A 21,110-nucleotide genomic window follows, 5' to 3' on the forward strand; every position below is an offset into this window, starting at 1 on the left:
GATATTAATAAAGAAGGGGGAGATGTGCGAGTGTGGCCATGGGGGTCGGCAAGCCCCATGGTTGATACCATCAGACTCTTAACGATGAGGCCATCAGGAATGTAAAAGAGTTTAGAGGGAACAAAGAAGGGTGATTCAGGAGATACCATGCAGTTGCTTGTTCTCCAGCCATTAAGGCATGGAAGTTGCTGGGTGTTTGCTGTTGCTATTATATGCAAAGTTGTTTGACCAATGAAGAGTTGTTTTTGAAAAGGACTGCTGTGGGGAGAAGGGTATAAGAGGGGAGCCTGCTCTCAAGATGAAAAAGGCAACACGATATAATGAAGTTATGTCATCAATAAAGAAGCAGGAAAAAGGAATGAATAGGGACCGGCTAGCAGAACGGAGACCAGGACGGGAACAGGCACATTGATCGCCTCATGAAGATAGGTTCGGCCAAACTCAGCAAACCGCTCAAAGCTCGTACTGAAAGTCACTGGAAATAGGTGCACCGGAGCTGGGAAGAAGCTCAAGCTGAGAGAAGTGGAGCTGTGCACACAACTGCCCCTCGCTGGTCAGCAGTTGCGCATTGTGGGGAATCATACGTCCTTAGGAACAAAGACTGTCCTGGTAACCTTACAGCTTATTCTCCTTATTAACAATCAGACAGTTTATTAGCCTGAAATACGGGACCAAATTGAGGTCAAGGTGCGGGTATGTATAGGCATACTCAGGTTTAGTATGGAAAAGCAATGTTCTGTATGTTTAGAAGGTTCGATATTCATGTGTGCCTGTTGGTAGAGCATAGACTCTCCATGCAATCAGCGTTGTTTACTTGCCTTTTATAAATATTACTAAATTCAGATTGAGTTGAGACTTCATTTATAACATGGCCAAGCATGAGCCCACTCAGGTCCATGCATCAAGACTGTGTCACAACACGCTGCTGTCTACAGTGACAACGTTGGCCCCGATGCTCAGAGACTGCAGAAATGTTGATCCTTTCTTCCAGAAGCTTTTCTCTAATTTATAGAAAATTTGCATAGCTTGTGGGGTCCGCTCCCAAACCCTGGTGTTAGGTGGGAACCTCGCCATCCCTGCCAGTGGGGTTTGGATCAAGCCCAGCTCCTGGCTGAGACCAACAGTCGCAATCAAGGACAGTCTTTTAAAAATCATAAATGTTCTGAAATTAGATGTGGCATTAACACACGTGTACAGCTGGTCAGCACATGGGCTACCATTAACCATCTACATATGCTTAAACCTCAGGTGCGGGAGCTTTATAGTGTTTCAGGCATTGACATAAATCTGTTCATCCTGTAAAACCTGACACTATGTCGTGGTTTAACCCGACCAGCAGCTAAACACCACGCAGCCGTTCGCTCACCCTCCCCCCTCCCTCTCTGGGACGGGGGAGAGAAATGGAAAGTGAAGCCCGTGAGTTGAGATAAAGACAGTTTAATAAGACAGGGAAAAAAAAAAAATAACAAAAATAATAATAACAATAATAATAATGATGATCCAATGGGGATAATACGAAAGTAATAATAGTATGTACAAACAAGTGATGCACAATGCAATTGCTCACCACCCGCTGACCGATGCCCAGCCTAACCCCGAGCAGTCCGGCCCCCTCCCCCCGGCTAGCCACCCCTATATATTGTTTAGCATGACGTCAGATGGTATGGAATACCCCTTTGGCTAGTTTGGGTCACCTGTCCTGGGTCTGTCCCCTCCCAGCTCTTACTGCACCCCCCAGCCTGCCCGTTGGCAGGACAGAGCAAAGGCTGAGATGTCCTTGGCTTAGTATAAGCACTGCTCTGCAACAATTAAAGCATCGGGGTGTTATCAGCACTCTTCTCATTCTAAGCCAAAACACAGCATTCCACCAGCTACTAGGAAGAAAATTAATTCTGTGCTAACTGAAACCAGGACATCTATCCACCCCTTATTCCATACCATTTATGTCATGCTCAGGTTACACTCTTTTCCATACATTCTAATTAGTCACCTATAGTAATCATGGTAGTGATAACATACAGTATAATATACTATTTAACATGGTGCAATTCAGTTCATGGGCTATTCTCACCCAGTATTAAATCTCCTTGAGGTACACACCGGACCTCTCCGTTCTTTTGCATCACCCACCAAGTATATCCAGGTCCCTGAGCGAAAACAATTCCACGAATAGGTTTGCCTTTTCCTGAGGCAGGAGTAGCCCAGACTGTTTTACCCAGCATATTTTTTACATGCACTACAGGAACTTTATCCCCATCTACAGTACGTAACAGGTTTGATTGGGCAGGTCCAGCTCGGTTGGTAGATCCCCTAGTATTGACTAACCAGGTGGCCTTTGCCAAATGCGTATCCCAGTTTTTGAACGTCCCAGCGCCCATTGCTTTCAAGGTAGTCTTTAACAGGCCATTGTATCGTTCAACTTTCCCGGAGGCTGGTGCATGATAGGGGATGTGATACACCCATTCAATACCATGTTCTTTGGCCCAAGTGTCTATAAGGTTGTTTCGGAAGTGAGTCCCATTATCTGATTCTATTCTTTCTGGGGTGCCATGTCGCCATAGGACTTGCTTTTCAAGGCCCAGGATGGTGTTCCGGGCGGTAGCATGAGGCACAGGATATGTTTCCAGCCATCCGGTGGTTGCTTCCACCATTGTAAGTACGTGGCGCTTGCCATTGCGAGTTTGAGGGAGTGTGATGTAATCAATCTGCCAGGCCTCTCCATATTTATATTTCAGCCATCGTCCTCCATACCAAAGAGGCTTTGACCGTTTGGCTTGCTTGATTGCAGCACATGTTTCACAGTCATGAATAACCTGTGCTATAGCGTCCATGGTCAAGTCCACCCCTCGATCACGAGCCCATCTGTATGTTGCATCTCTACCTTGATGGCCTGAGGTGTCATGGGCCCATCGGGCTATAAATAATTCACCTTTATGCTGCCAATCCAGGTCCACCTGAGCTACTTCAATCTTAGCAGCCTGATCCACCTGCTGGTTGTTTTGATGTTCTTCAGTAGCCCGATTCTTGGGCACATGAGCATCTACGTGGCGTACTTTCACAGCCAGGTTCTCTACCCGAGCAGCAATATCTTGCCACAATGCAGCAGCCCAGATAGGTTTGCCCCTACGCTGCCAGTTGTTTTGCTTCCATTGCTGTAACCATCCCCACAGGGCATTTGCTACCATCCATGAATCGGTGTAGAGATAGAGAACTGGCCATTTTTCTCGTTCAGCAATGTCTAAAGCCAGCTGAATGGCTTTCACTTCTGCAAACTGACTCGATTCACCTTCTCCCTCAGCAGCTTCTGCAACTCGTCGCGTAGGACTCCATACAGCAGCCTTCCATCTCCGATGCTTCCCCACAATACGACAGGACCCATCAGTGAACAGGGCATATTTCTTTTCATTCTCTGGCAACTGGTTGTACAGTGGGGCTTCTTCAGCACGACCCACCTCCTCCTCTGATGATATCCCAAAGTATTTGCCTTCTGGCCAGTCCATGATCACTTCCAATATTCCTGGGCGACTGGGGTTTCCTATTCGAGCCCGCTGAGTAATCAGTGCAACCCACTTGCTCCATGTAGCATCAGTTGCATGATGCGTAGAGGGGACCCTTCCCTTGAACATCCAGCCTAGTACCGGTAATCGGGGTGCTAGGAGGAGCTGCGCTTCAGTACCGACCACCTCCGAAGCAGATCGAACTCCTTCATATGCTGCCAATATCTCCTTTTCAGTTGGAGTATAGCGGGCCTCAGATCCTCTGTATCCCCGACTCCAAAACCCCAGAGGCCGACCTCGAGTTTCCCCAGGTTCTTTCTGCCAGAGGCTCCAGGTGGGGCCGTTCTCCCCGGCTGCAGTGTAGAGCACATTCTTTACATCTGGTCCTGTTCGAACTGGCCCAAGGGCTACTGCATGGACTATTTCCTGCTTGATTTGTTCAAAGGCTTGTCGTTGTTCAGGGCCCCATTCAAACTCATTCTTCTTGCGAGTTACTTGGTAGAGTGGGTTTACAATCAGACTGTAATTTGGGATGTGCATTCTCCAAAACCCCACAACACCTAGGAAAGTCTGTGTTTCTTTTTTGTTAGTTGGTGGAGACATAGCTGTTATTTTGTTGATCACATCCATTGGGATTTGACGACGTCCATCTTGCCATTTTATTCCTAAAAACTGGATCTCCCGTGCAGGTCCTTTGACTTTATTTTGTTTTATGGCAAAACCGGCTTTCAGAAGGATTTGGACTATTTTCTTCCCTTTCTCGAAAACTTCCTCTGCTGTGTCACCCCACACAATAATGTCATCGATGTACTGCAGGTGTTCAGGAGCTTCCCCCTGCTCTAGTGCAGACTGGATCAGCCCATGGCAAATGGTAGGGCTGTGTTTCCACCCCTGGGGCAGCCTATTCCAAGTATATTGGACTCCCCTCCAAGTGAAGGCAAATTGTGGCCTGCACTCTGCTGCTAGAGGGATGGAGAAAAATGCATTAGCGATATCAATTGTGGCGTACCACTTGGCTGCCTTCGATTCAAGTTCATACTGAAGTTCCAGCATGTCCGGCACTGCAGCACTCAGTGGTGGCGTGACTTCGTTCAAGCCGCGATAGTCCACTGTTAGTCTCCACTCGCCATTAGACTTTCGCACTGGCCATATGGGACTATTGAAAGGTGAATGAGTCTTGCTGATCACTCCTTGGCTCTCCAATTGACGAATTAGCTTATGGATGGGAATCAGGGAGTCTCGGTTGGTGCGATATTGCCGCCGGTGCACAGTTGTGGTAGCAATTGGCACTTGCTGTTCTTCGACCCTCAGCAACCCCACAACAGAGGGGTCCTCTGAGAGACCAGGCAAGGTAGATAATTGTTTAATGCCCTCTGTCTCTAAGGCAGCAATACCAAAAGCCCACCGGAACCCTTTTGGGTCCTTGCAGTATCCTCTTCTAAGATAGTCTATGCCAAGGATACATGGAGCATCCGGACCAGTCACAATGCGGTGCTTTTCCCACTCATTCCCAGTCAGACTCACTTCAGCCTCCAATACAGTCAACTGCTGAGATCCCCCTGTCACTCCACAAATATAGATGGGCTCTGGTCCTTTATAGCTCGATGGCATTATAGTACATTGTGCACCGGTGTCTACTAAAGCCTTATACTTCTGTGCGCGTGATGTGCCAGGCCATCGAATCCACACAGTCCAATAAACTCGATTGTCCCTTTCCTCCCCCTGGCTGGAGGCAGGGCCCCCCTAATCCTGGTCAGAATCTTCCTCGTTTCTGTGTTTGAAGGACTGTCTGCTGGAAGTTGGAGCAGCAAACTTTTCGGAGAATCCCTTTTTCCTGATTGTTTTCTTTTGCAACTCACGTACCCGTGCCTCTAGGGTCGCGGTAGATTTTCCATCCCACTTTCTCATGTCCTCTCCATGGTCTCGTAAGTAAAACCACAGGGTGGCACGGGGTGAGTACCCACCATATCGTCTTCCTTGTGTGGGTGAACGCCTACCCCTGACAGCTGAGACACTGCTTTGTACAGGTGCGAAGGAGAATAATCTCTCTTCAAGTTGGTGAACCTTTTCAGAAAGTTTCTCCCAAGTGTTCTCCTTTGGTCGGTGGGCACTGGTTGGTTCAGGTGGGGAGGACAATAGATTCTCTTCAAGTTGGTGAACCTTTTCAGAAAGTTTCTCCACAGCTGAGACGCAGGCCTGTAAGGAAGAGGAGAGACTTTCTTCGTACTGCCGGAGTTGTTTAGCCGCTTCACCCACTGTGGGTTCCTCATCCTCTTTCCAGGCCATTATTGCCAATGAGCTGGCATATGATGATGGTGCACTCCGTACAAACTTCCGCCACATGGGTCGTGTACACTTGACTTCATCTGGATCTGTGGATGTTTGATTGAGGTCTGGATCCTCATAAATCACTTCCCGTACGGCTAATTCCCTCAGGTACTGGATTCCCTTCTCCATAGTGGTCCACTTGCCTGGTAGACATAAAATATCTTCCTTGAAGGGATACCTTTCCCTCACAGCTGAGAGGAGACGCCTCCAGAGGCTGGTGGGTCGTGCTCCATCTGCAATTGCTTTGTCAATGCCGGCGTCTCGAGCAAGGGATCCCAGCCGCTTGGCTTCCCTGCCGTCTAATTCCACACAATTGGCTCCAGAGTCCCAGCACCGGAGCAGCCAGGTGACAAGCTGCTCACCTATACAGCGACCAAAATCTTTTCGCACATCTCGTAGCTCGCGCTCGTTTAGGCTTCGGGTAGTTACTGTTGCTCTTTCGGCATCCTCATCTTCCTCCTCCTGAATCCTTGACGGCCCAGCGTCGTCATCATCTTCGTCATCTCTATACTTAGTTTTGGCAGAAGCCTTACCTGGATTGGCAGAAGACTCTCTGCGTTCTAAACGACTTGAATTTCTGTACCATATTTTCACCTTCTCTACAGGGGCAGCTTGCACTGCTACTGCTCGTTTCTCTGACTTTGTTACAGGGTCTGCCACAGGGGTTGGAATGCCCTCTGCAGGGTCAACTTGCACTGCTACAGCTCGTTTCTCTGACACGGCCACAGGAGCTGGAGCTGGAGCAGTTGCAGGAACTGGGACTGGAGTAGCGGCCGGAGCTGGAACTGGAGCGACTGCAGGAACTGGGACTGGAGCAGCTGCAGGAGCTGGGACTGGAGCGGCTGCAGGAGCTGGGACTGGAGCGGCTGCAGGAGCTGGGACTGGAGCGGCTGCAGAATCCACCGTAGGGGTCACAGTGGCCGTTGGATCTGTCACAGGGTTTGGAGTGGCCGCAGGGTCTGTCACTAAGTTGACAGCAGTATCAATGGCAGCTCGATAGGCATGAGCCAGGCCCCAGCACGTTACAATGATTTGTGTTACTTTGGAACTGCCAGAATCATTACACCTTTTTTTCAAGCATTCTGCCAGTTTTTGAGGATTTTGCCATTGTTCAGGGGTGAATTTCCAACACACTGGGGGTGCCAACTGCTCTAGATGCCTGCCCATATCCACCCATACTCCCTGCCACCCACAACTATACTGCCTCCGGGCAGATCTCCGGATGAGCTTCATAAGTAGTTGTTTAACTTTAAGCAGAATCTGAAGTGCATTCATGAGGCAGAACAACAAGACTATGGTATTCTGAGTATTCCAGAAATATTCAATATCTTGGAGAGCTATTGTGACAAGCTCAGGGGATAAGAGGGTGGTGAAGGAGGAAGGCAGAGTGACCCAGGAGGATACAGGGGTGGTGAAGGAGAAAGGGAGAGTAAGCAAGTAAGGAAAAATATCCTCCCCTTTCCCCTCCACAGATTGACTCTCTAATGGAGAAAAACAATAGGTATAATTGCTAATAGTTCCCAAGATGCTGTTTCCAAAGTACAGAGTCCACGATGTTACTGAGTATAAATACCAAGTTAGAGTCATGACCAGATATCTTATCGTCTCATAAGCCATTGCTATAACACTTAGTACCATAATGGTCTGAAACCAGGGCCCGGAGAGGAGAAACAACACTACAGAGAGCAAATACGGAAAATAATGTACTATAATACTCAATTTGGAAAACAGGCGCAGCAGAGTTGTGATTAAAGCAATCAGCATCATGACAAGTGACTATTAAGCAGGTCTAATCCTTACACCAATTTTAGTTTAACACACTCTGATCAGATCTGCCGTTATCTCAACCTTTCGGGCCCCACGTTGGGCGCCAAAAAGACTGTCGTGGTTTAACCCGACCAGCAGCTAAACACCACGCAGCCGTTCGCTCACCCTCCCCCCTCCCTCTCTGGGACGGGGGAGAGAAATGGAAAGTGAAGCCCGTGAGTTGAGATAAAGACAGTTTAATAAGACAGGGAAAAAAAAAAATAACAAAAATAATAATAACAATAATAATAATGATGATCCAATGGGGATAATACGAAAGTAATAATAGTATGTACAAACAAGTGATGCACAATGCAATTGCTCACCACCCGCTGACCAATGCCCAGCCTAACCCCGAGCAGTCCGGCCCCCTCCCCCCGGCTAGCCACCCCTATATATTGTTTAGCATGACGTCAGATGGTATGGAATACCCCTTTGGCTAGTTTGGGTCACCTGTCCTGGGTCTGTCCCCTCCCAGCTCTTACTGCACCCCCCAGCCTGCCCGTTGGCAGGACAGAGCAAAGGCTGAGATGTCCTTGGCTTAGTATAAGCACTGCTCTGCAACAATTAAAGCATCGGGGTGTTATCAGCACTCTTCTCATTCTAAGCCAAAACACAGCATTCCACCAGCTACTAGGAAGAAAATTAATTCTGTGCTAACTGAAACCAGGACACACTATTACAAATTATTAGACACCCTTCTTTTATGCTCTGTACTAAATTATGTAATGTTAAAAATGACCAGACAGAGAATTCATCAAAAAAAAAAGGCATGACATAAAAAGGCAATCTGAGCTTCGAACTATCCAAAGCTCATAGCAGGTTTCTCACACCACAGGGAATCTCTGTGAAGTCTGAGAGCTTAAAATTAGCACTCTGGTGAAAGTCACTTTGTGCAGTGAGTTGGGGTTCACTTCTCCCCAATACATTTAAAGTCAAAATCAGGAAAGTCAATTAGACCTTTTTTTTTTTTTTTTTTTTTTTCCTCTGTGGCTTCAAATCATCACCAAAAAACTCATAACTAAATGGCAAGCCCACACTGATAAAACTAAAAAGGTTTCTGTAAAACTACTTTTGAAGCTGGTAAAATGCTTGATGGTTGTAATTTAATTCAGAGATGGATGACAAAGTTTATTGAGATCAGGATTCTGACCTAAACCTTCTCTTTCCCAGAATATAGGTCCAAGCAAGACTGCCCCAAATTAAATACTGATGAAAAAAATCCCTCTATGTCTTCTGGTAGGCTGTTTACAAGTTGTCAGAGGCCTCTGTTCTGACCTGTGCCAGCCAGGAGTGGCCTTAATTTTAAAAGTGATATACATGGAAGCGCGAGTCTCTAGCAAGCACACCAAAGACAGCCAGGGTTTGATTTATTCAGATGTTTACATAAGGTGCCTGTACCAGCTCTTCCCAGGAGCACTCACAACCTGTGGCAGTACATCCACACTGATCTCAGACTGGTCTAAGGTTGGCTCCAACGTTCACGGAGGACGTGGGGATTTTTGCTATAAACTTGGCAGCAGGATGTCGCCCCCCTGGACAAGCAACTGCAGCAAGTAGAGGGCTTGGAGGGGAATCAGACTTCAAAGATTAGAAAGCATTTGTGTGGTCAACACAGAGCTTTGTTTTCTTTGATCTGCTTATGAAAAGGGGCTTCAGAGACGGATCACCAGAACCATTATTTTATCTTTGTGTTTGATTTAAACTTTATATAAAGCCATTACAGAGCTCCGTAAGTGTTCTGCAGCTGTTGTGACATTCACACACATCCAATCCCTCTAAGCAAACACCTGCACACAAGCATCTTCTCAGACATACCAGGTGAGGTTCCCAAACGCAAGTTAGCATTATCACCCCCTGTCTGGCTCTTATGGAAATCAGCTTTCCCTTTGACTTCCAAAGCAGCAACGCCAGAGGAGTGAGAACATTTTACACCTGTCTTTACACAGAAATGGGAACATTCCTGCAGTTCGGAGATGCTAGTTAAAGTCAGGAAGCACTAATTTTTAAGAATATGCAGCGTTTGTACAAACAGCTTCCTAGGGAGCTTGAGATTTTTCAAAAACATAACCCCCAAGAAATAATCCTTGAAACTCTGCCCAGCCCTCACAACATCACCGGCATGTAACAGTCTGCAGCAACTCAGACTTGCTGGAAGCCTTCTAATAAGACTGCCATGCCGAGTACTTGAAAGGTGGTGAAAATACAGCAGTTTAAGCAAGCCTGTCTAGAGTTTTCTAGAGGTTTTGATGTGCTGGTGTAATATGCTGTCCCTGCAAAGGTGCAGATGCAGGAATGTCATCCTAAACATGAAAGCTCACTTGCATCATTCTGCATGATGGGAAAAGGAAAAGTTATTCCTGAGAACTGCTTTATTGCTGTGGATATTTAAAGGTTTGAGCATATCCCGTGTGTACAAAAGCTTCAGGCTGTAACAGCTGCCTGGAAAAAGTCTCAATGGCTAAATTAAAGAGGAAAGAACACACCAATCAATTAAAATAAAGAAAACACCACGTTTCTGTGCTTGTGAAAGCCATCAGGGGATGATGGCTGCTGTAAGCAGTTAAGGAAGTATCTAGCTGTTTCTGAAAAAATATATGTAAGTATATATAAAATAATAGTAATACCACCACCACAAATCCCTATGGTCTTACTACAAATGAAACATGCCAAGAGTGGGAAACCTCAATGTTATTTGCAGCCTGTGTCCAAAGGGGCAGTTTATAGGGAACACCACAAGCATGTTGGTGAGCTGTAGAACTAGGCACCTTCTCTCCACTCACATGACATTCAATAATCTAAATCCCCTTTTATTTCTTCCATCTCAAACTCGGCATCATTTACGCAACCAGGATGAGAGCTCTCTTTCATAAGTATGTTGCAAGAGCAAATCCATTAGCAGTTGAGGCTGAGATAACAGGTAATTGGGTGGGTTTACTCAAATTATTTTCATCTTTAGGAAAAAGAAACAAACACCACCAGCTTTTCTGTTCTTTTACAATCCATAGCTCTCAAAACCAATTTCCTCCTCACAGTGATCTTAATACTAATTACATGAGCTTTTGCCTTCCAACACCACTAAAGATTAAGTACCACATAAAACAGCCGCAGCCAAGCCTCATCCCAAGTCCAATTTAACCTTCTAGCTGGCTCCCAGCTGGCCCCAGCACACCACGTGCCTGCAAAGATGCCTCTGTCGCCTCTGAAGCCACCCAGGACCCTTCCTTCAGCCTCAACACAGTTAAGGGGGCTTGCTAATTACTACAGCTATTCAGCAATGTTTTTGCCTCCCAGACTGAGCAGATCCACCAGAAAAGTGCAGAAAATGCAAAGCCAGTAAATGCATTATATTCCAAATATTCTACCAGTGTGACCACCAGGGTCACAGCACTCTTGATGGACCCACCAGCCAAGCACCAAGATTCAAGTCTCTTCTCTCTGGAGGCTCATGTGCTCAACTGCCAGTAGGAAAGCATGACACCCCTAATTTCCATGTTCAGGTAAGTGTCCTCATCCTCAAGTCTGCTTAATATGCACTATCTGCTTACTTGGCTTCTTGAAGAGACAAAGATGCAAGAGTGCATTTAATTGTTTTCCTGAATCAGACCCCTGGAGCCATCAATATGTCACATTCGTAATTATAAATCATGAGTCTTGCAACTGGAGCGCAATCAGCAGATCTAGCCATAAATCTTCCAGATATCAGCAATTTCTCCAAAGCTGCTTTTTGACAAAACCTGATGCAGCATGAACTAAATGAGTCAAGCAGAAGAAATCGCTGGTGCTGGAGTTCACAGCCCAGCACTGCTGTAGCAGCAGACAGGCTCCATACCCTGAAAAGCCCCCAGAAAATCATGATCTGCCAAGTGGGAAATGAATCTGTCCTGGAGACAGCAAGAAGGCAGATCCCACCCTGGGAATAACCTGCTGCCAGATCAGGCCAACATGCAATTTCACAGCATTCCAAAAGACCTGTTTTGGGCAGGACACAGAAAGCATCAGCTTTCTTCTGTTCTTCCTTGATACGCAGGTTTTCTGGACCCTCAGTAAACATTTATTGAGGACAATAATAACAAAGGACTGGATAAATCTTGGCTACATCTCCTAGTGCAAAGAACTTCCAGATATGTACACACGCATGGATTCCTTTATACATACAAATTAATAACATTTGAACTAGAAAATTCAAATATCTTCACCAGAGCTCATGCTGATGCAGAAAAGGATCTATATGATGACTGTTTAAAATGTCAGTTACTGTCTGCCTCTTCTATGAGGACTGATTTAGACATCATATGTTACGCTGGGCAGAATTTTATCTTCTGGGCAGAAAGTAGTCAGAGGAGGTCCGTAAGCCTGGCAAGGAAAGTCTAGCTGTGAAATGCATGCACAACAGAGTGCTAAGATCGAAGGTGTCTTTGTGTATCAGAATTTTAAATGTTAATAGAAAAAATAGTCCAGGAGATGTATTACAGAATCCAGGTATTATAGCAGTCCCAGTCATTCAAAAAGACTTTCTTTGGGAAAATTATTGGACAGAGCAGCAACCTGGAGCCAGTTTGGGACCAGGCCATATTTTAGATGAGTTTCATGCCATCAGCACTCTGCCTGGATAATTATATCTTGTGAATAATCCATGAGAGAAAATTGCCTCCAAACGTGTTCCCACAGCTGTCTGTCTCTGGTCTCCACTGCTGAATATTTGGTAGGGGCTGTCACACCAGGGCTCACGGGCACGCTGGAGCCTCTGTCTCAGGCAGGGGAATTGCTCTTCAGGCTGCCATAAAACTCATGCACCACTGATATGAAACAAGCAAAGAAAACCAAGACACGCACACACACATCCCCCAAAAAGGAACAAACTGCCTTTTTCCACTCCCACTCTTATCTTAAAAGGTCACCCTAAAACTAATGTACCTTTGTATATGGTAATTTAAGAATTTCCTCTAATCCCACGCATAATTACATGGAGTACTGCACTGGCATCCCTTTCATACACATACTGTCATGAAGTGCATAGTTTTCATAGCATTATATGACAAAAAAATAACTGTAGTCATTTATTTCTGGTCTGTATGTGGTTACACAACATAATGCAAAGAGACAGTATTTTTCCATTAGCTTTTTGTTGTGGACACTACCCATTTATCTTTCTCATAATCCTTCCCCCAGTGCATGTTAACAACGTTATTTTAGTAAGTTGTTTAATTATTTAACATCACCATGAGGCTACTGGGTCTGGTACAGAAGCTGTTTCCCAGAGCAGGGCACAGAGGCACTGCCCATCCGCCCTGGCTCTTTTTAACTCCTGTGCCCCAATTTCCACGTGCCACAACCCAAAGCAGCAGTGTCTACGTTACATCCCCCATATTTAAAGGCTGTCAAGAGGAAATAACTGAACTCTGCATGCAGCACAACCTCAGCCTCCCACTGACACTGAGCTATTCTCTTCCCAAATGGACTTGTCCCATACCTAAAGCCTGAAGGGGTTGGGGCAACATTTCAGAGCTGCCGACCATGCAGGCCTCTCAGCATTGGAACAAGCTAAGATTTATTTTTATAAAGTTTGCCTGGAAAGGAAACGCACTTTTTATTCAAGAAAACACGGTGCCATATTTCATGAATTCACACTTAGTTCATTATACAGGAATAATCACCTCATTCCTTATGATTTGCAAAAACTTAATGCTATAATTGAAGTAAAGCGACTGTCGAATGCAGTTAAACATAAAACCGTATAGATCTACACAGCTCCTATACCCCCCTGTGTTTCTGCACATCGTTACCAAATAACACCTCTTCCCAAAGCACTCCAGCAAAAACCCTCCCTGGCTTGGGTTTGTGTTACAGCCCAACAGGCAGCCTCTCTGAGCTGCCTCCTGTTACCATTCGATATCCAGTCTCTCTAAGCTGGCTTTCTCATTTTATCTTTCCCCATTTTGCCCCGTCACACCTCACTGACAGAACTGGAATGGTCCCCAGCTCTGTGACATACCTGATGGGCAGTGAGGGGTCCCCAGCGTCCCACCAGTCCTTGGGGGGGCTGATGTACATGCACCACAGCTCCCAGCTGTACCCATGGGCAGAGTTCTCGTAGCGCTGCACCTCAAAGTTGTCCTGCTTGATGTTGTCGATGGAGGGAAGAATGACCCTTCTTCGATTCTCCTGAATTCGCGAGAGTACTGGCTCAGCCCTGGGTGGTAAAAAGAAGCAAAGTACAGGAAGAGACCATTAACTTCTCCCCAGTTTGTACACACTGTTGCTTTTCTACAGCTTGTACACTTAAATGAGGATGAGGAAATGCATCTTGTCACTGTTCAGTAACTAAAAGGGAATTTTGTGGACCCCTCTCTGCTGTCATTCACAAGTGGCATCCTGCCTTCAAAGAGATATAGCAAAACCCACCCAGTGGGGGTCGGTGACCAACACGAGGCCCCTCGCAGCGCCAGTGAGCAGTCCTGGACTGCAGTGCACTACCCCTGTCCTACTGATCCACTCACCTCTGCTTCTATCAGCACAGAAATTGTGCTCGGAGACAATGCATTTACACCGCCAGGATTAAAAAGTTATTCCTGAAAGGCTTACCAAGCTTTGTCAGCCACAAGGGAGATGCAGCGAGAGGTTTCAGCACTTGCATTTGATGGGATTTCCTGCCTGGACGCATCCCTTGCGTGGGCCTGCAATCGGAGTACACAGATGCAGCCCTGCATGTTTGGGGAGTTTTAGCACTCTCCTACACAACTGACTACTTCTATGAAAATTCATGGACAAGCTGAGGCTATCAGCACAAGGAAAAAATGATTTTCACAAACTAAGGCATTAAGCTGTTGAAATGAATTAAACCTCTAAAACTACAACTTATCTCTTCCTGCAGAGCCAGTACACCATGTTTTCTCTGGTATGCTGGTTTAAAAAAGCATTATTAAAGAGTAATTCCATATTCAGAACTTTTTAAATTTCAAAATTTCTTTATTTTTTAAACGGAGCTTTCCTGATACTGCTACTAAAGTAGCAAAGAAATCAGCCAAACCATTACCTAAGGGCCAGACTTGCAGTATGGACTGATGCAACAGCCAGGAAAGGCTCTGAAAAAGTGGTCACTTTCCACAGAAGAAATAGACACTTTCCATAGAAGAAATATGGACCATCAAAAGAGACAGGTGAGGAGAAGGCTCAAGAAAAAGGCTCTATAGCTACAAAATTCATCCTGGGGACATGCAAATGTGCCCAGAGCAGGGGTATGCTCAGCCTCACCTCGGCAGCCCAAGAACCAGTGATAGAGCAGGTCTGGTCTGCCAACACAAGGAACAACTTCCACTCTTGGTGCCGCCAGCAATAGCAGCAGGTACAAAATATCAGAGAGCCATGCCCATGCTGCAGAAATGCTCCCTCTCTATCCCTAGAAAAGCTGTTTCAAGAGCTCAGTAAATTGTAGCTTCCTCTGTATAGCAATAAAATTGGGTGTGAAGACTTAGTGACCTTGAAAGGAACGTTTAGCTGGGAATACAGATATCAACATAAGAAACAACTCCTAAATACACTCTTCACATGTGCTGTTGTTATGAAAAATCCCGTAACTGCACAGAATTCTTTGTTGATGTTAAAGCCTTTTTCTAGTGGATGTTGCTCTCTGGTCAAATTAGACGTAAGTTAGTAGCTTCTACCTCCAGTTCTCTAAACTTGGACCATTTATTTTTTATACTTTGTTAGAGAGAAAAAACACTCTCAGTTTCTTCTCATGATTTAGATTCACAGAAGCTTAAACCACTTGAACTCAAATGTTTTGAATCTCTCCAAAAAAAGTCCATATGAAATACCTTTCACTGCTTCTGCGCCTCTGCACTTATTCTTTGCTGCAGAAGAAACAAATCAATCTAAAACATCAGCCTTCCCCAGTGGGATCCAGCTGCAAAGGGCAAGAATGCGGGAAATGCTTTCTCTTTCAATCCCTTGCTGTCTGCTTTTTTTGTTTTTTTGTGTGTTTTTTTTTTTAAACTTAAAGTACTTTGGGCTAAGAGAACAGGAAATCTACCTGAATCTACCCGAAAAACAAACTAGAGTGGATGGGGGGGGGGGGGAGGAGTGTCCATCAAAGGGGGGAATAGGAAATGATTAGAGAAAACAAGAGCAAGGAAAGATATTCCTTATGTCATCTCAACGTATCTCATCAGTGGCCATTTGGTACAGAAAGCCAAGATTAATAAGCCAGGGGTTTTCACACACATTCTTACAGAAGGACGGACCACCCTACATGGCAGCGGACACCCCGTGCACACACACTAACAGGGACCCCGAGGTCGAGCACCTACCAGCCAGCCGTGAACTCCACGTGGGCATCAAAAAATCCAGTGACCTGGCCCGTGGCAGCCTTCCAGCCCTCGATGCGCGCACGGATCAGGCCCTCCCTCTTCTGGTTGCGCACCACCTTCACCAGCCCCGGGTATCGTTTGTTGACATATTCCTCCAGCGGCGCCTTCAGTTCCTCTAGAGGAGAAGTACCAGAGAGCCCGTTGTAAAGGCACAACAGTTTTCACCTGAAACCAGCCGGCTGTACTGACGGATACCAGTGTGACTTACTGGAACCAGACACCACCCCTGGAAGGGACGTAATTATTGGTAACTAAGATTCAGTCAACGCCGCCTTGCAAGAGACCACTTTCACAGACCTGACTTTGGACTGACCTTGATAGGATTAGAGACGTTTCGGCTTTATACAAAAGAGCCTCAGAACCATGCATCTTATGTTCATTGGGAACTGCAGATCATGTAATTACGCTGCCTATGCCTGTACACGGCTGTGGCTGAGAACAACATGGATTTCTCCGTCTGCAGTTATGACCAGCATCAAACTTGTCTGTACTTACAAGTTGTCAGCGGAGCACAAACAACACTCTGGGTTTTTGAGGGTGAAAGCATATGAAGGGTTGCATGCAATAAGTGGAAAATACCAGTATATTTTCTCAACAATTTGGAAAAGCGTCCAAAATTTTAACTGCCCCATTTGAGAATCTTTGAGATTCTCAGACTAAGATTTAGTTTCAGTTCATAAGACTGGAAACCATCCCATGTACGGGCACAACGCGTTAACCTGTCACGTGCACCCTTCCACCTTTTGAAACACTCTGCCCAACACTTAAACAAATAAATACCAATTTCCAACAGATGTGCCCCACTACACACGTACTGCAGTGAGAAGAGCCACCAGCCTCCCGTTACAGAAGCCACATTCTGTGCCTGGCTTTTCTAGTGCTCTGCCTTGGTCCTTTTACCTCCTGGTCAGTTCATACCCCTCACATACACTCCCTTTTCCAGAGGGAAAAAAAAAAAAAAAAGATCACCAGATCACCACTAACATAATCCACAGGTTATAGCAACAAAGTGGTTCCTACATGAAGAAAACAGCAGTGGAGAGCAGAAAAGTAAACACTAAGTCCCATCTGTTGGGCTTAGCTCGAGATCGCATCAAAGGATACGGGATCCTCTCTTCCCTTTCCCTCCACGCCTTCTGCCAAGTAAATAAAATGTGCTTTCTTCAAACCGCCTTTTTGGGATGGTTCCCCTCACATACCAATTTCCCCAAAGTCTCATTTCTCTTTTATGCTGAAATGGGAATAAAAAGAATAAAGCAAATGAGCCCCTTCCTCAACTCAGTGCATCTGCATCACATACATACATAACTCAGCAACTTCCATTTCATGCTGAGCTACTCAGAGAAAAACCAATGTTTTATGGAGACAACAACTCTTCTGAATGGTTTTAAGGAGACAGGGACATTGGCATATGAAACCCCACAAGCCCAGTACCAGCCTTTCACCTGTTTTGTCATTAATACTGCAGACCACAGCATTATAATAGATTGAACAATTAAAACACATTTTAAAAAATTGAAGTTCTAAGCTTACCCCGTTGATGGGAAACAGGAAAAACATTCATGAGCAGCTTGAAGGAGAGTGTAGCTCTAGTGAGCCAGGAAGAACTGTAACTTTACCTCCTGAGTGTGGTGACAGGTGGAGCCTGGGAGGTGCCTACCCCACGGTGCTGTGTAATGGGCAGAAACCCCCAGGGGAGCCATAGCTGCATCCTCCTCCTGCCTGAAGGGGTGCTGGGTGCCAACAGGTACAGAGCACACAGGCCAGTTCAGCACAGCTGTGCACGTGTCAAACATCACAAGGCTGGACCCCCTGTGACCAGGAAGGGATGCTGAAGATGTTTGGGACTGAGCATCATTTTAACCTTGCACCTCCATCAGCAGAGGTCAGAGTTGCCCTCCCCTGCCCACAACAAGTATCCCTAAGGGACTGCTTCCCAAGTGGAGAAATGCTTGGAGACAAAAGCTTTAACCAGACATGGGAAACGTGGCATCTCTTTGTGCTATAGGCCTCCTGCACAACCTGGCACAGATTTCTGGGCTAGTTCCCCTGCTTCCCTCTCATTTTGCCTCAGCACTTGCCTTCTTGGACAAGAATTTGCTTTTCTCATGTGCCTGTGTAAGCCCTCACGACAGGACGGCTGCACACCTGTGTTAGCCTCAGGCAGCCTCTCACACTTGTGAGCAGCTCTGCGGGAGGAGGGCACGTTGCACAGCAGGCAATGAGCATGTGGCACATCTGCCTCGGTATGAGGAGGTATCTCCCCAGCATCCAGCCAGCAGGGTGGGCTTTGGATGTTGTTTCTCAGCACGTGCAGAAGTTCAGGTGTGAAAAAAACAGTATCAGGGACGACGCGTGAAATCCCACTCTCTGGGAATGCTCTGCAAAATTCCCATTTGAGTATCAAGTCATCCCTGCAGGACTGACATGGCCGTGCTGAAAAGCATCAACAGCAACACTGCTGGAAATTAGCATGTCCACAAGATACTGCACCAGTGACAATTTTAGCATGACATCCAGCTCAGAAACACCACTGCTTCATTCCTCCTAATCAAAAGAGTGTCTAAGCAGCCCACGAACCCATGAGATATCTGTATGGGTGGATCTACAGGGGCTACATCTGTCAGTGTGATCCCAGCTGAGCACTGCAATGGAAGTTGGATACCCCTTTCTCTTATATATCTCATGGCATCCCATGCATCCTTCACAGATGCCTACCTGGGCCATCCTTCACAACACACCCACATCATTCCTGAATCTCAGTTGTTACAGATGCAATCAATACTTGCACATGGAGGCATTTGTGAACATTTGGTCTTTGCCATTGCACAAGCCACTTACGGGAAAGATTTGCAGAAAGAAACCATACTGAAAATGCCAGGACGTTCAATTTCAATCCTCCCTTTTGTTCTCCATCTGTCTGTATTGATCTTCACTGAAGGGCGAGTCCAAGAAAGTAGAATCCAATAGACCTGTTGCTCTGTTAAAAAAGCTCAGCTGTCAGCCATAATGACTTATGTTACGTATTGCAAAGTATTTTGTCACCTACATGAGCTTTCTGGGAAATAGGCCTGCCAGAGAAATTGAACCACCTGATGCCACTAGAAGTGACTATGCCATGGACATTAGCCCTGAAACAACTGAAGGAACATCCACTGCTCCATGTTCCATGCTGCTAATCCTGTCCCCAGTAAAGCCCCCAGAACCAACGGTGGGAACTACCCAGTGGCACAGAAAGAAAGGAGCAAAGACCAAGGCCTAGGGAGTGGACCATGTGTCCTCTATGCCCCTAAGGAAAACACAGGAGTGTTTGCAAGGCTGAGCCAGGTGGGAAAAGTCCACAGAGCCTAAGGCTGTTATCAGAAACTGCAGGCTGGGGGACACCCGGGTCGGAGCTGGGAATGCTCCAGTGCCATGGGAACACCAGCACTCCCTTCTGCCCCGCGCTCTCGCTTGCCTGAAACGCTGAAGCTATTGTGGGCTGGAATCCTACAGCAACCTACAAAAGAAACTCCTTCAGTGGTCAATAAATGAAGGTGCAAATTTTGGCAGTGAGACTCACATCCAGGTGAGTCTCTGAAGCTTTCAATGTTTGCATGTAAATATTCAATATGAAACTGTGAAAAGGGAGTAGGTGTGTGAACCAATTCTTGGATGGAGATAGAGGCCAAGCTGGTCCCACAAAGTGCCTTCAGATCTTAACTTTATGGCTGACTAAAGCCAAAGAAATAGGGACAAACCAACAAGGCTTGCTGCTCCCCTCCCGCCTCAGCAGGGACTGAAAGCCTGAGTCCTGATTGTCAGTGGGATGGCACCAGGTCAGCTGCAATTAAACAATCCATCTTCAGGTTTGAGCAACTAGAATAATTAGGCCAATATCGAGGAAAAGCTAAGACTCAGCTTCTTGCAAGTCTGTTAAAAACTGACCTCAACACACATGCACACACACTGCAAGCGAGCCAGCTCCTGGGAGAGTGCACACAAACCACGGCTGTTGGTGTTGAAACCAGCTGCAAAACCAGACAGTGATACATCAAGTCACCAATAATACTTCACACGGAGGCAAATTACAACCACTAGCATGTGTACCTGGGTGTAGTCAGCTACTCTAAGCAGACTTTTATTCAAAGGTTTTCTTTTATACCAGAAGGTTTGCTTTTCAAAGAGATATTATCCCAGATTAAAAACATTAGAAGGCAGACAGCAAAAAAAAACAGGTGTTGATTAAGCAACAGACTCAGACAAAGTGTGTAACTGTGAGATAACGCAGCATCTCAGGGGCATGCTGCTGCATCCCTCCAACAACCTACGAAACATGTTATCACTCAGAAACACAACCTGTGCACTCACTTTGTAATTACACCCCTACAACAAACACAAACAAAAGCAACCTCCAAAAAAAGTCTTTACAAAGTATAACGTGCAGCTCTAGGGGGAAAAGGACTCAAACTACAACTCCCCAAGCTTCTTCCTTGACGAAGGGATTTTCTTCCAGTTACAATACGTTCTTATCTTTTATCTATTTACAGCTCAGATAGGAAGAATCAGAACATCCACATCTATTAACTTTTAATCTCTCACTGCATACTTTTAAGTTATGCAGTGTTGTTGTACAAATCACATTACAACAAAGCTGAGGGCAAAAAGCATCTACGGAGCCTTCAGGAGCAGTTTGTTCCAGTCTGAAACTGCCAAACACCAAGAGGCTTTGCTCCCATCTCTGTAAGCATTCAGTGGGCTGCCTGAAGGGCAGACGCCAGACCGAGGTGCGCAGAGTACACACATCTCACCTCCATCCCTGCAACTAATTTTAAAACTTGAAGCTGACTTGAAAATCCCAGGGGTCTTTTAATACTTGGGTTGGGAAAACATGTTACTCTTACATTACCTATACATATTCCCAACCTCTATTTCCTCTTTATGTTTGTGAGAAGTATTTCCTAGCAAAAACTGCACCAGAACCCCGCATCCCCCCGGCTTGCAGCCCGCAGCCACGGGTTCTCGTAAGTCTTCAGTGACTTGCCCAGAGGTTGCTCCTAGGAGCCCACCTGGTTTTAATATTCCTACTGCTTTTGAGACCCCACTCTCTGAAGGTCAGTCTCCTGCCTGG

General features: G+C 46.0%; 1 protein-coding gene across 1 annotated transcript in view; it reads right to left on the minus strand.

Moving 5' to 3' along the window:
* GALNT17 (polypeptide N-acetylgalactosaminyltransferase 17) overlaps positions 1 to 21,110 on the minus strand; it is a gene marked incomplete at both ends in the record, with an annotated part of 224,636 nt that overhangs the window by 120,769 nt on the left and 82,757 nt on the right. The window contains 2 exons of the mRNA XM_084299577.1: positions 13,627 to 13,824; positions 15,941 to 16,115. Coding sequence (XP_084155703.1) covers positions 13,627 to 13,824; positions 15,941 to 16,115 — 373 coding nt within the window. The remainder of the gene's footprint in view (positions 1 to 13,626; positions 13,825 to 15,940; positions 16,116 to 21,110) is intronic.

Source organism: Netta rufina (assembly GCF_964035555.1).
Source record: "Netta rufina genome assembly, chromosome: 21".
NCBI classification, from domain to species: Eukaryota; Metazoa; Chordata; class Aves; order Anseriformes; family Anatidae; genus Netta; species Netta rufina.